This window comes from Vigna unguiculata, chromosome 8 (genome assembly GCF_004118075.2).
Source record: "Vigna unguiculata cultivar IT97K-499-35 chromosome 8, ASM411807v1, whole genome shotgun sequence".
NCBI classification, from domain to species: Eukaryota; Viridiplantae; Streptophyta; class Magnoliopsida; order Fabales; family Fabaceae; genus Vigna; species Vigna unguiculata.
In genome coordinates, this window is record NC_040286.1 from 34,796,717 (window position 1) to 34,810,037 (window position 13,321).

At 32.1% G+C, this 13,321-nt stretch overlaps 2 protein-coding genes across 5 annotated transcripts; one reads left to right on the forward strand and one right to left on the reverse strand.

The window, feature by feature from the left end:
• Positions 1–1,619: 1,619 nt before the first annotated feature.
• LOC114194334 (nitrate regulatory gene2 protein) lies at positions 1,620–7,002 on the forward strand. Of its 4 annotated transcripts, none has more exons than XM_028084491.1 (6): positions 1,620–1,733; positions 2,568–3,725; positions 4,142–4,213; positions 4,440–4,657; positions 4,832–5,055; positions 5,708–7,002. In XM_028084491.1, the coding sequence occupies exons 2-6, from the start codon at positions 2,630–2,632 to the stop codon at positions 6,438–6,440; spliced, it is 2,343 nt and encodes a 780-aa protein (XP_027940292.1). In that variant the 5' UTR covers positions 1,620–1,733; positions 2,568–2,629; the 3' UTR covers positions 6,441–7,002. The 4 variants fall into 4 exon arrangements, with proteins under 4 accessions (XP_027940292.1, XP_027940289.1, XP_027940290.1 ...); XM_028084488.1 differs by lacking the exon at positions 1,620–1,733 and adding an exon at positions 1,742–1,914; XM_028084489.1 differs by lacking the exon at positions 1,620–1,733 and adding an exon at positions 1,744–1,903.
• A 3,596-nt stretch (positions 7,003–10,598) lies between these two features.
• Positions 10,599–11,705, reverse strand: LOC114192999 (NDR1/HIN1-like protein 13). Its single transcript, XM_028082682.1, has one exon. It carries the CDS (start codon positions 11,581–11,583, stop codon positions 10,762–10,764), a length of 822 nt encoding a protein of 273 aa, XP_027938483.1. The 5' UTR covers positions 11,584–11,705; the 3' UTR covers positions 10,599–10,761.
• Positions 11,706–13,321: the final 1,616 nt, after the last annotated feature.

A 13,321-nucleotide genomic window follows, 5' to 3' on the forward strand; every position in this document is an offset into this window, starting at 1 on the left:
CTGAGATGATCTTGGTTTGTACCTACCTAAAACCATTTCAAACATTCATAATATAATTAATTACATAATATTAGAACATTTATTAGCATATAAGTTACCTCAAACAAAGTCCAAAGTCCAGACTTAACGTTTATACTACCTATTTGTAGTCAATTTTCAGAGGAGAGAAAGAAGAAAGCCTTTCAGATCTTCCTCAAATTTATAGAGGAAAAAGAAAGGAAGAAGAACAGTGAAGGAGAAAGATATGAATAAGTTTTAGTGTTATGAAATTAAATGCACTCTTTCAATTATTATATGCACCCTTACACTTATTATTAGCTCACTCTTCCTTGTTCTATTTCCTTTCCTTCATGCTTCAACTTAAAAAAACCTAATCCATATTCTATATTCTCACTCTCTCATCTTAATCACCTTTCATCTTCTAAAATTATCATATATATATATATATATATATAATAGTAAATTGAATGGTAACTTATAACATAACCATAATTTTAATTATGACATTTCCCTTTTGTTTCACACACTTATATTAAACCACACTCAACAAGTTTTAATAGTATTAATTTAAAAGAAAATAATTGATTAGGTGAATGATGGAAATACCATTATCTTTTTTATATTTATGCATTTTCTTTTCCACTTCATTTCTCACTGTAATCATGATTGGTTAGAAGACAAAAGTTTTAATACCATTAATATTTCTCTAGTAACTCTATTTTATCTTTTTCATTTCAAGTAAGTTTTGTTAGGTCGATGCTTTTCTGTTTTTTTATGGGTAGAAGGACAACATAAAAGGTGGTAAATTTAGTTCAGTCAGAGTAACATTATTGCAAGCGATAAATTTTTCTGATTCACACACTTCATGGCAGTTAGGTTGATGTTTTAATCGTATAAAGTTTGATTTTTGATTTGACTGGTTGAAAGTTATGGTGCTACAATATTATTATTATTTTAGAGAAAGATCATCTTTAAAGTATTAAATTTATAGGTTGCATGATTACTTTTTGTTAAATGTGAGGAAGAAGCTGACACAATGCTTGAAGAATATGGTGACATTTATTGTGGCCCCACAATTTTGAAGGACAAATTTAGAATTAGGGTTACAGAAAAAAAGTAAAACATGACCCAGAAAAGATATGATCAAGCCAAGAAACTCATCACATGGCCACATTTCATACACTTTTTTCTTTTTCTCCTCTCACCCTTTTTTGCAAATTTTGAATATCTTATACCTTATTATATGATACCATTTACCTCTTTGTTTATAAGTACATGTTGAACAAAAAAATTCAAACTTTGTTTAGTCTTTTAAACCAATAAACAAACAAACATGTACGAGATTGCACAGTCACACACACAGTACTTTTATGCTAACACAACTGAACTGTATCAGACTCAGAATATTAAACTTCAACAGACAACATACATGTACCTTTATTATTAAAGCTTTGATTTTTTTTCTCTCTTGGGTATTTTTTTTTTTAAGAGAAGAAAATAAACAGATATAAGAAGTTAGACACTTTTTTTAGATGGAAAATGAACGATGGAAAATTAGATGCCTTTGAAAAGAAAGAGAGTAGTACCATTTGCTTTCTTGTGCATTGAAGTATTGAATGCTCCAAGCGCGTGTTCCCCACGCTCCACTTTCGGCAGACAGTGGGACCCATGTGGAGGTGGCATCACTGATTCACTGTGGCCTCCTATGTTTCTTTTGCATGGAAGCAGCAATGGTAATAAGATTCATCATATTACATTTACTTAACATTATTCTCTTTCTCTCTCTATTTCTCTCTCTCTTCTCTGAAAATTCCCAAATCCCGTTTCTGTCAATGATTCTCTTACATGGGCCTTTGCTGAAATCCAAGTTCATATCGTGCAGCTTTGCTTCACTGCAGCCTTGGTTGGTAGTTGGTACCCACCAAATTTTTCATCTTTTTGCAAATTCCAATTTTTTTTCTTGTGATTTTCTGCTTTATGGGTACCCTCCTTGTTCCTGCTACATAATTTGTTTTTGGATTTAATTCAACTTTTCTTTTGGCTAGTTACTAAAAAAATCCCCACTTTCTATTTTGTAGTTGGATAATCTATAATCTACCCCTTCCTTGAAATTTGTCTCCTTTACTGTAAATTTCGTTGCTTTCTGCATCCCCACGCACTCACTCACTGTCTGGGTCTCTCATTGGGCTTTGAACACTGTCTTTTGGCTTTCAACTTCACCCTTCAACTATTGCTGTCTTTTTGGATAGTGGATGCTCTTTCTCTTTGATTGTTTTGGAGTTTGAGCTGGTTTTCCCTCTTCAATTGTTGCTTCTGTTTGCGGTGGTTTCACTTGCATTGTTTTCCGCGGCATATTTCTCAGATCAGAAGCAATTTTTGTTTGCTTGTGTGTCCTGATGAAAATTGATGGTGACATTTCATGGTTTTCACGGTTATCATCTCCACCTGTTGTTTAAATTGTCCTGTTTCTTAGTTTCTTGCAAAGAAAATCATGTTTATGTGTCCCTAAGAAAGAGATTTGATCTGGTTTGTTATGCTTATTCGTTTACTGTTTGATGAAATTACAGATAGAACTTCAGTGAAGGATTTCCATTAAGGGAAAGCCAAATTCAGCTATAGATTTGGCATAATGGGGGCCTCAAGCTCCAAAATGGAGGATGACAAGGCTCTGCAGCTATGCCGTGAAAGGAAGAAGTTTGTGAGACAAGCACTTGATGGGCGTTGCTCACTAGCAGCAGCTCATGTTTCATATATTCAATCACTGAAGAATACAGGAACAGCTCTGAGAAAATTCACAGAACCTGAAGGACCAATTGAGCCTTCTTTGTACACAAATGCAACACCAGAGCAACCACTTGCTTTAACAGAAAGGACCCTCTCATTCTCTTCACCGTCTGTGTCACATCACATAGATGCAGCTGAACATGAAACATTCTCCCCAACTCCCTCCCCTCCTAGTTCTTCAAGTAAGTTCCGAGCAAATCATATGAAACATAGCACTATTTCTTCTAAGAAAGTTGAAGAAAGACCACCAGTACCTGTTATTGGAATAGTAACATCATCAGGTACTACAACACAAAATGCCAGTGTAGCATTTGAAGATTCCTCTCTTCCTGCTGGAACCCCACAATGGGATTTTTTTGGTCTCTTTCATCCCATTGACCATCAGTTTTCTTTTCAAGATGGGAAGGGTATGCATCAAGATATGGGGAATGCTGATGATATACAAAGACTAAGGGAGGAGGAGGGAATTCCTGAATTAGAAGATGATGAAGAGAAGTCTTCATCTCATGGAAGGGAACACTCTAGGGACTCTGAAGATGAATTTGATGAAGAGCCTACTGCAGAAACTCTAGTCCAAAGATTTGAAAATCTGAATAGAGCTAATTCAAGTCATGTTCAAGCAGATGCTACACCTGCCACAACTAGGCCTCTGTCAGGACATTCAGCTTCTGAAGTTGAATCAGTAAATGGAGAAAAGGGAAACTCTGCTAATTTATCTACATCAAAGACAGCACCTATGGCAGCTTTGCCTCCACCTGAAACAAATAAACCAATGGAGAAGGAAAGTCATAGTGAAAATAAAGTCACTCCTAAGAATTTCTTTTCAAGCGTGAGAGATATTGAACTGCTCTTTAATAAAGCTTCAGAATCTGGCAAAGAGGTTCCAAGGATGCTTGAAGCAAACAAATTTCACTTTCGTCCAATATTCCCGGGAAAAGAAAGTAATCTTGCTGTCTCTCTTCTTTTCTTTCTATCTGTCTGTGAATCAGTATTCTTCTGGGAATATAAAATACTAGCAGCTCTTACTTTTTAGTGCAAGTAAAACATAAATATGAGATTTTGAATGCAATTTTTTCCCACATTCATGCTACAACTTAAGATACTCTCTAGACACTTGGCCAAAAATAGAAAAGGAATATACTCTGTAGGCCACAAGCAGACACTCCTTGAATGAATGTCCTGTAACTAAGATTATCGTACATATTTTACTAAAATATCTTGGTGATATCCTTGAGTTGACAGAAAACTTCACTTTCTGTTTCGAAGAAGCTTTTGGATGTTTCTTTTCATTGTTGTGTAATTTATTTCAAAATGAAATGTTGTAAAATTTTAACCAGAGAATTCTTATTTGCTACAGATGGTTCTGTGGTATCCTCGTTATTGAAGGCATGTTTCTCATGTGGAGAAGACCCAAGCCAGGTTCCAGAAGGTAATTTGAGTCATTTTTATTGTTTATCTTTTTGTTTTGCTTGACATTGCTGACCTTGTGGAGTTGAACTAATCTCTTAGTTATGAAATTGAAAGTATTCCCTAAGGTTATACCAGACCATCTGATAAAATTTTGCTATCTTTTTTTTTTTTTTGTAATTTCTATATGTTCATTCCTGTGTTTTTGAAACCTGGTTTCTAACTTTTCCTCTTTTACATCTTCCTAGAACCTGCTCAAAACTCGATTAAGTACTTGACTTGGCACAGGACGGCATCATCCCGTTCCTCCTCATCCAGAAACCCTTTAGGAGCAGCAAATTCAATGGACAATGTTGAGGACCATACCAATAATCTCTTTGATAGTTCTTGTATGATTTCTGGAAGCCATGCATCTACCTTGGATAGGCTATATGCTTGGGAAAGGAAACTCTATGATGAAGTGAAGGTACAGTGTATTTCTTATCAACAATTTTCTCAACCATTGTATATTTTGTGAATGTTATATTTCGGCAATAGTATGTTCAGAAATCTTTGTTGACAGTAAAATATTTTGAATACGTTGGTACATATCTTGTTCTCTGTCTGTTTTGCTAATATCATTGCCTTTTTCTGTGAGCAGGCTAGTGAGATTGTTAGAAAAGAATATGACATGAAATGTAAAATCTTAAGACAACTGGAATCAAAAGGAGAAAAAACCTCTAAGGTTGACAAAACACGTGCAACAGTCAAGGATCTGCACTCAAGAATCAGAGTTGCAATTCACAGGATAGACTCTATATCAATGAGGATTGAAGAGTTACGGGACAAAGAGCTTCAACCACAGCTTGAGGAGTTGATTGAAGGGTATGTTTCTGTAGCTTTTTCTTGTTTTATTGACTATCTATTTCATGCTGACATGCATTGCCTCGATAATACAATAAATACCAGAGTGAATAGCATAAGAAAGTTTATTAGCAAGTTTCTGTTTATAGTTTGGTAAAAGTTACTATGTTGATAAATTCATTTGGTAATTTGTTTTTTGTATTGAAGCTATGAATTTACTTAACCAAAAAGCAATAGTCAGTAATCAAAAGCTCCATTACTTAAATACATTGTTTTTGCTTATGTGAAAGTCATTCTATATCAGCTCAGGTAACTGAATTACACCCTTGTTTAAATTTAAAGTCCTATCAATGGGGCATAATCAGAAGATCCTTTCTACTATGGATCATGTCTCTTTGAACTTAACGACTGAGGTATAGCACGTCACTATAGTGGCTTTTCTGCACGCTAAACAGTGTAGAGTTTTTTACCAGAAGACTATAGAGATCAAAACCCTTTTTCTTAACTAGATCTACCTTTCATATCAGTTTACTGAGTTTGGATCTGTAAGCAACTTATGCTTTTCATAGTCACAGAGATGGATGGTTCACACATGTAAATTCACCTTTGCTGATTGATATCAACCTCTTGCTTGTTGTGTATTTCATCAGTTTCTGTGATGCTTTGTTGACAGGTTGTGTAGGATGTGGGAAGTGATGCATGAATGCCACAAACTTCAGTTTCAAATCATGTCAGCAGCATACAACAACAGCCATGCTAGAATCACCATGCATTCTGAATTACGTAGACAGATCACTGCCTATCTTGAAAATGAACTCCAATTTCTGTCATCAAGCTTTACCAAGTGGATGGGAGCTCAGAAATTCTACCTGGAGGCTATACACGGATGGCTTCACAAATGTGTTCTTCTCCGAGAAAAATCATCCAAGAGAAAAAAGAGGCATCAACCTGATCTTATCCGATATGGTCCTCCAATATATGTCACCTGTGAGTTCTGGCTGAGTAAACTCAGCACCATACCAGTAAAGGATGTTGCAGATTCCATTAAGAGTTTGGCAGCAGACACTGCCCAGTTCTTACCACACCAAGACAAGAATCAAGGAAAAGGTGCTCATCCTCATATGCCAACATGGAAGGCTGATATCGGTGGCGAATCGGCCGATGGTTTACTGGCAGATGACATGTCAGAGGACTGGGCAACAGGCCTTGATCAATTCCGGCGAAGCTTGATTCGGTTTCTCGGTCAATTAAATAATCTGTCTGGTTGTTCTGTCAAAATGTACACAGAACTTAGGCAAAACATTCAAGAGGTCAAGAAGTTTCAGCGGTTGAATTCACAGTCTCAAAACGGTAATCTGAATTCTCAGTCTCAGGATGGTCACCAGAATTCTGAACCTCAAAGTTGATCCTTCAATGTCACAATCTCAAGTGGTTTAGCCTGAAAATAAGCATCCACATGATAAGAGAATTGCGATGAAACATTGTGGAATTGCAGAATTATAGCTTTGTGTTTAGCATACAAGTCCACAGGATGGAGCATTTGTGCATGGTAGGATGTAATCAAGACCTTACAAATTGCCACACTTATTGTTCATTCATTTAGTCCTTTTGGGGTTCAAAATCTTCAAATCAAGAAAAAGTCTCTTTGTAAATGCAATTCAATGATAAGATTGTGTACAATGACTCTCTCATACCTTCCCATAGCAAGGAGCTTTCTGGCATTGGAGTAACTTAGTTTATGAATGAAGAAAAGGGAGCTGATAGAGCTTCTGATGGTGAAGATTTGGGTGCAAATTTTTGCTAATAAAGGTTTTCTACCATGACATGTGCTCTGCTTCTTCATTTTCATTGCTGGTGTCATTTTTTTTTCAGTTATGTTATGTGTACATAATTATCAGTTAACAATATTTGTTTGAATTTTGGAACACACTCAAATAATCTTATAGTTCACATTGTCATTTTGAACAACTTGCATTTATAAATTGTTCATACAACTTTTGGGATAAACGAGTTGAATAACGATGATAATGTCTCAAAAAGTGTTCATAATTTTGACTCCCCTAGCTGCTTTTAAGACCATTAATCTTCTTTTTAGGCACAAAGATATTAAAATAGTTCTCAAAAGAATAACATCCCTCTTTATCTCTGCATTGATCCAGAATTTTGGGTTACAAAGTGTTTGCATAAATATGACATAACATAATATGGTTCCCAGATAACTTAAATTATTTTTATAGGATATAAAAACAGACTAAAGTAAAGCAATTAATTTTGCTTATTTTTTTTAATCAATATCTCACCAGTTTTGTTTAATCTTTTTGTTTAATTTTTTTTGAAACATTCTCATTTCCGGTAATTCTTTATCAATTTCAATTTTGCAACACTTAATTAATCAATGGCATGTGATACGATTGAATAAATTATAACTTAATCTACTTTTTAGTCATTAACTTTAATGTTAACTATTTTTTTACTTCATCAAATATATCAATCTTTTTAAAGATATTTACTATTTTAAGTACATAGGATTTTTTTTTTTTACGTGGACATAATAGGATAGCTTAAGTAATGAAATTATTAATCCATTGAAATACGTTCTAATTTCTCCAAAAAGGGTTCCGTCGTTTCGGTGTCTTACTATCTTTTGTTAGTCCTTCACTATAGTGAGTTAATGCTGTAAATATAAAATACTAATCAACATTGTTAAGGGGTTAAATACGTTTTTGGTACTTTAAATTTCAGTGAATTATGGAATTAGTTTATTTCGAAACTTTAGACAAATTTAGTTTTTCATATTTCAAAATACGTGAATTTAGTCTTTTTAATTATATTTTGGTAGGTTTATTTAATATTTCGTACGCATTTCAGGATTGTATTTGAGTTGTTTGTACTCTTTGACACATTTTTACTTTAATGTTAAGTCAAATACTATTATAAAACGCGTTTGAAATGTCAAATAAACTTAACAAAATTTGATTAAAAGAACTAAATTCATGCATTTCGAAAGATGACTAAATTAGTCCAAAGTTTTAAAATAGACTAATTCCAAAATTAACTGAAAATTAAGAGATAAAAACATATTTAACCCTTGTAAGGTGACAATAAAAGTTTTCAAACTAAAATAATTATATTCTTTTACGCATAATTAGTCAAGTAATATATTATTTAATATGAATAAGATAATTATATATTAATTTTTATTTTTAATCACTTTATTTTCATATTATATTTTTTATTTAAAATAGTTATTATTTACTTAGAGCTTATCATTTATTTTAGAAAATGTAATACTGAACTATTATAATTTTTTTTCATATATCATAAACAAGAATTTTATCTCTAAATATATATATATATAATCAATCCTTATAACGTACTATAATTATACGTAATGTAAAAAAAAAAAAAAGAAAACTAGTTAGCTTAAATATGCATTAAGTCTCTACAAATATTATCCTATTTTAGGTTCCGTAAATTTTTCGTTACTCACACACACAGTTGATTGATTGAACGAGATCATAGTCGCTTTAGCCTATTTACTACATACATGGAACGTTAACATAATTATTCATATTTAATAGAAATTTATATGTTACATCAAATTTAAACAAAAATCTACCTATAATCTGACTATAATTCATACAATAGTAATTAGGAACAAAACTAAACATAACATCCAATACCCTCACTTTTAAGAATTATACCTAAAAACCTAATTTATAACTCTAATTCCTCTAAAAAGTCTAAAAAAAGCAATTGAAGTATAAATATCATACCAAACCAAAGTAGAAATTCAAAGTCCTCTTAAATACAACTCAACAAGAAATTCAAGATATACAAAATTTAACATGTTTTATTTCATAATTTATTTTTAACCTCATTTGCAACCTACTAAATAAATAATAATATAACAATTACTAAGTATCATCATATAGGTTTCACATTATCATTCCTTTAAAAGTATAATATATAAAAACTAGGCTTTATTAATTTTAAATCCATAATAAATTTGACTATTTTTTGTCGAGTTCTTATAGAAAAAGTTATCATATTGAGTACTTAAAATTTATATATTAATTGTTTGATTTTATCATTGGTTGATATGACATAGTTATTACTTTGTATAGTCATTGTTTACATGTTTTTACTAAAATAAAAAATAAAAAATGACTTTTAATTAAATTTTAAATTTCATGAAAAGAAAAAGAATGTGTAAAATTATATATATGAAGCTTCTTGCACCTAATGGTTAGAATATAATTAGGTTTGACTTATGCAAATAAGAAGTAAGTTATACGCGCGGCTGTGGAAGAAAAGAAAAGAAAAACGTAACAATGGAAACGGTAAATGCTGAATATTATTAGATTGATAAAGATGCACCGGAAATGACGGTGGATATATTAATAATATGTTCCCAAAAAAATACTTTTAAATTTTAAACTATTTTTAATACATTAATTAATCTGCCTCAAATACGTAAGTCCAGTATCCACCTAACAAAAAGTATATTTAATTCTGCACCTAAATTTCACTAATTCATTACGCAACCATTCATGGATATTCACCAATTAGTAAAAACAAGTAAGAAAAGTTACTAATTCAATGTAGTTCTTCTTCTAAAGTGAATGAGGTAAAATAAGTTATTTAGATTTTAATTGTTGATGAAAAATAAAAAATTGAAAATTAATTATCAAATATTTACCGATAATTATTATTTTTTAAAGCATAATCTCACTGTAAAAGAAACAAAACCTAGTAATGACTTTTAGAAGTATACCAACTTGTATACTTTTACAAGTCTATCATACTTGGCTTTCGCTCACGTTAACTAAATTTAATAAGAAATATAAATTACCTTGTTTAATTAGATTACAATTAATACTAAAAGTAATTTATTAAAGTTAATGTCACAACAAAAGAGAAAATAATAATGGTCTCTTTTACTCAGGTGTGACATAAACTAGATCAATAGTTAAATGGAATTAAAAAAGGAAATTGAAAAAAAAAAATTCAGTTTTTTTTTTCATACACTCAGTCTAGAATTATGTCTTTGGGAAGAATACTAAAAATAAGAGTGCGTTTGAGTTGTGCATAAAGAATATTACATTTTTTTTTGGTTATTTTTTGTTCTTTTATAATCATAAATAATTGTCAAGCATTTAGTAAGTAGCATTTTTGAAATTGATAGAAAAAGGTTAACTACTCTACTCTGAGAAATGGTCAAGAAAGAAATGTATTGCATAATTATTAATAAGTCAAATTATTTTATATTTATATTAAATTGAGTGACGTAGAAAGCATTTTATTTAACACTCTCTTACTAGTGCAATATTTTCTTTTCTTAATTTTTCTTTTAAAAGTATAACGTTATAAACAAAATTCACCAAATATATAATTTTAATAATTTAAAGTCAATAATAAAAAGTTGACGTTTTATCTTAAGCTAAAACATGCTAAAATTAAAACATTTATAATAAAAATGGAAAGTCTTCTGCAAAACCAAATATATCAAAATCTCAGACCCGTGGCGTATCAATAAATGCAACTATTTATGTAATTTACGATTTTTTTTTATAATTTCTGCAATTTTCACTATATTATTTATTTGAAATATAAACAATGTATAATCTCAGGAATGTCTGTGTCCTATCTCTATCTGTGACAAAACAGTAATAATAATGATAATTAATAATAAATGAAAACTGACTCCATTGTCCATGTTTTTCATCACCAAAGATCAACCTTATAGTCACAACTTTTAGAAACAATCTTCGCTTGCACCGTTAACTCGTTCACCGTCACGTCACAGTCCACCTTAACGGTAATCTTCCATGTCTTAACGGACCCCACTTTTATTTTCACAGGCGCCCTAATTCTAACGGTCAACGGCACTTTCCGTTTGGTCTGCGACTCCAACAACGACTTTCGGTCCTCGCTCCTAAGCTCGATTCCGTTATCCTTCAAAACCATCCCGAACACCGTCACGTTATTTGACGGCTGGTAAAACGCCGGTAGTGCGCCGTTACAGAGCCTCGCGTCGTTGTAAAATACTTCGGCGGAGCTATCCTTCAAATAATAGATTCCGATCTTGTCGTTAGGGTTATCGGCCTTGACGGTGACGTTGAACTGCGGCGAGATTGCCACATCGGACGACGGCGACGTGACGTTAATTCCTCTGATGGCGATATTTTCGATGGTGTACTTCGGCGCCTCTGGACGGAAAACGAGATAGAAGATGCCGGCGGCGATCCCGAGAAGCACGATGAGAATGAAGAGGATTCCGATGAGCCAGCAGCAGCAGCAACAGCATCGGCTCCGGCGGTGCTTGCGGTGAGTGTATTGGTCGTAGCGGCGGGCGTTCTCCGCCGGAGGAACGCGGTAGACTTGATCCTTGGGTATCTTGATGACGTAGGTTCCAGGTGGAGGCACCGGCTTCTCCGACGGCGGTGGCCGCAGCGCCTGTGGAACGACGGAGGAGTCCTGAGGCGAAGCTGGTTGTGACTCGGCGGAAACGGGAGGCGAGTCGCGGGGGTGAACTCGATCAGCCATTGAGTGAGTCAGTGACGAGTTAATAAACTATCTCAGCAAACACGAATGCAATTGAAATGAAAATGAAACGAGAAGAACGAGTGAGTGATGCAGCGTTGTTTAGGCGCTTGTGTGTGACTGTATATGAAGCAAACGGTTTACGCGTGCAGTGGAATATCCACGCGGTTTAGAGAAATTAATATTATATAAAAAAGTAAAATTTATCTCATTATCAAAAAATATTAAATCGCGTTTAAATTCTTAAAAAGCATTATTAAAATTTTAGGAATAAATGACTAAAGTTAAAATAAAACTAAAAGATTAAAACGTCTCGTGTTTATAGTTTAAGAAAAAAGTATTAAAAGTCTTGTTAAAATTAATAACTCGAAACAGTTTTTTGTTTGCTAATGATGATGATAGTAAAAAAGAACACACAGATCAGAATGCTGCATTGCACGTTGGAAACGCTAATAATTATTAATTTATTATTTAGATAACTCATAAATGAATAGCTATGTATTTTTCAAAAATGTCGAAAAATTATTCAAACCGTGAGCGGTGATTATTAAATAGAGTTTTTAATTGTGATATATTTTTGTTAAAAAAAATGAACATGATGCAGAATTTAAATTCTAACAAATGGCATCAATTCGAAAGAAGTTATGCTTTGAATAGTGAATGTCTTATTTTACTATTTATTAGTATTTTTAAATAAAATTTATAAAAATATGCATGTGTTTATTGCTTAGAATTTATTTTAATCATACGAAATATAAGTTTTTGGACATAAAAAGCAATTTAAATTAAGATTGGTATGGGGTACAGTGCATGTGTGATGAATGACAGTTGGCAAGTTTAGACGAAATAAAAAGGAAAAGGTGTGTTTGGATGTTCCATTTGGATGGCAAAGGTTGTTTAGTGGGATTCTTTTGGGTACTTGCTAGTTGGCGCTTTGCCACACGCGGTTTTGTTTTTTCTTATGTATCCACCAAACTAAACCCTTTCTCAATGTTTTTCCTTAATGTGTACGCATTATGAATCTGCACCAAATTTATGTGCTTTATAAGTTTAATAAGGATTAAATTAGTCAATTTTAAATAAAATTGTGATTAAATTGAATAATAATAATAAATATAGAGATCAAATTGAATATAAAATATTAACTTTGACATGTGATATCTTACTAAATTAATAAGTGAATATTTAAAAAAAAAATTAAAACAAATTTAAAAAATAATTCAAAAATAATAATAAAAAATTTAAAAAAATCACGAAGTGACACATGGTCGTTACTGTTCATGGTCGTTAATGATTTAAACGATATTAGCAAAAAATGACCTAATTAAATAAAATTGACGAAAATTTAGACCTAATTGAACACAAAACCAAAATTGTGACTTATCTTACAAAACTTGATGAAATTTGGAATAAAAAGGTATTTTAACCTTTTATTTATTTTCCATTTGCTTGAAATGCTTTGTAGGTCCATTCCTTTTACACATAACTAGTGTAAACACAGGCGCTATCGCGCCTGTGTGTACGCATTTTTTGAATTATATTAATAATTGATGATATTGTAATGTTATTAATTTAATAAACAAAATAAAAGTATATTTATAAAAAATAAAATAAAATGTACGGAGAAAATAAGAGAAAAATAACTGTTGATGAATAGTAAGAGAAAAAAAGAAAAAGGAGATAAGTAAATAATTTTATAAAAACTTGTAAAAGTAACCGTTAATTTTTAAAAATTTAATAA

Excerpts from the sequence above, each read along its gene's own strand:
- LOC114194334 (XM_028084491.1), top strand. The coding sequence starts at position 2,630 with ATGGGGGCCTCAAGCTCCAAAATGGAGGATGACAAGGCTCTGCAGCTA. Across the intron at positions 3,726-4,141 it reads AATATTCCCGGGAAAAGAAA|ATGGTTCTGTGGTATCCTCG; the intron begins GTAATCTTGCTG and ends TATTTGCTACAG. Across the intron at positions 4,214-4,439 it reads CCCAAGCCAGGTTCCAGAAG|AACCTGCTCAAAACTCGATT; the intron begins GTAATTTGAGTC and ends ACATCTTCCTAG.
- LOC114192999 (XM_028082682.1), bottom strand. The coding sequence starts at position 11,583 with ATGGCTGATCGAGTTCACCCCCGCGACTCGCCTCCCGTTTCCGCCGAG.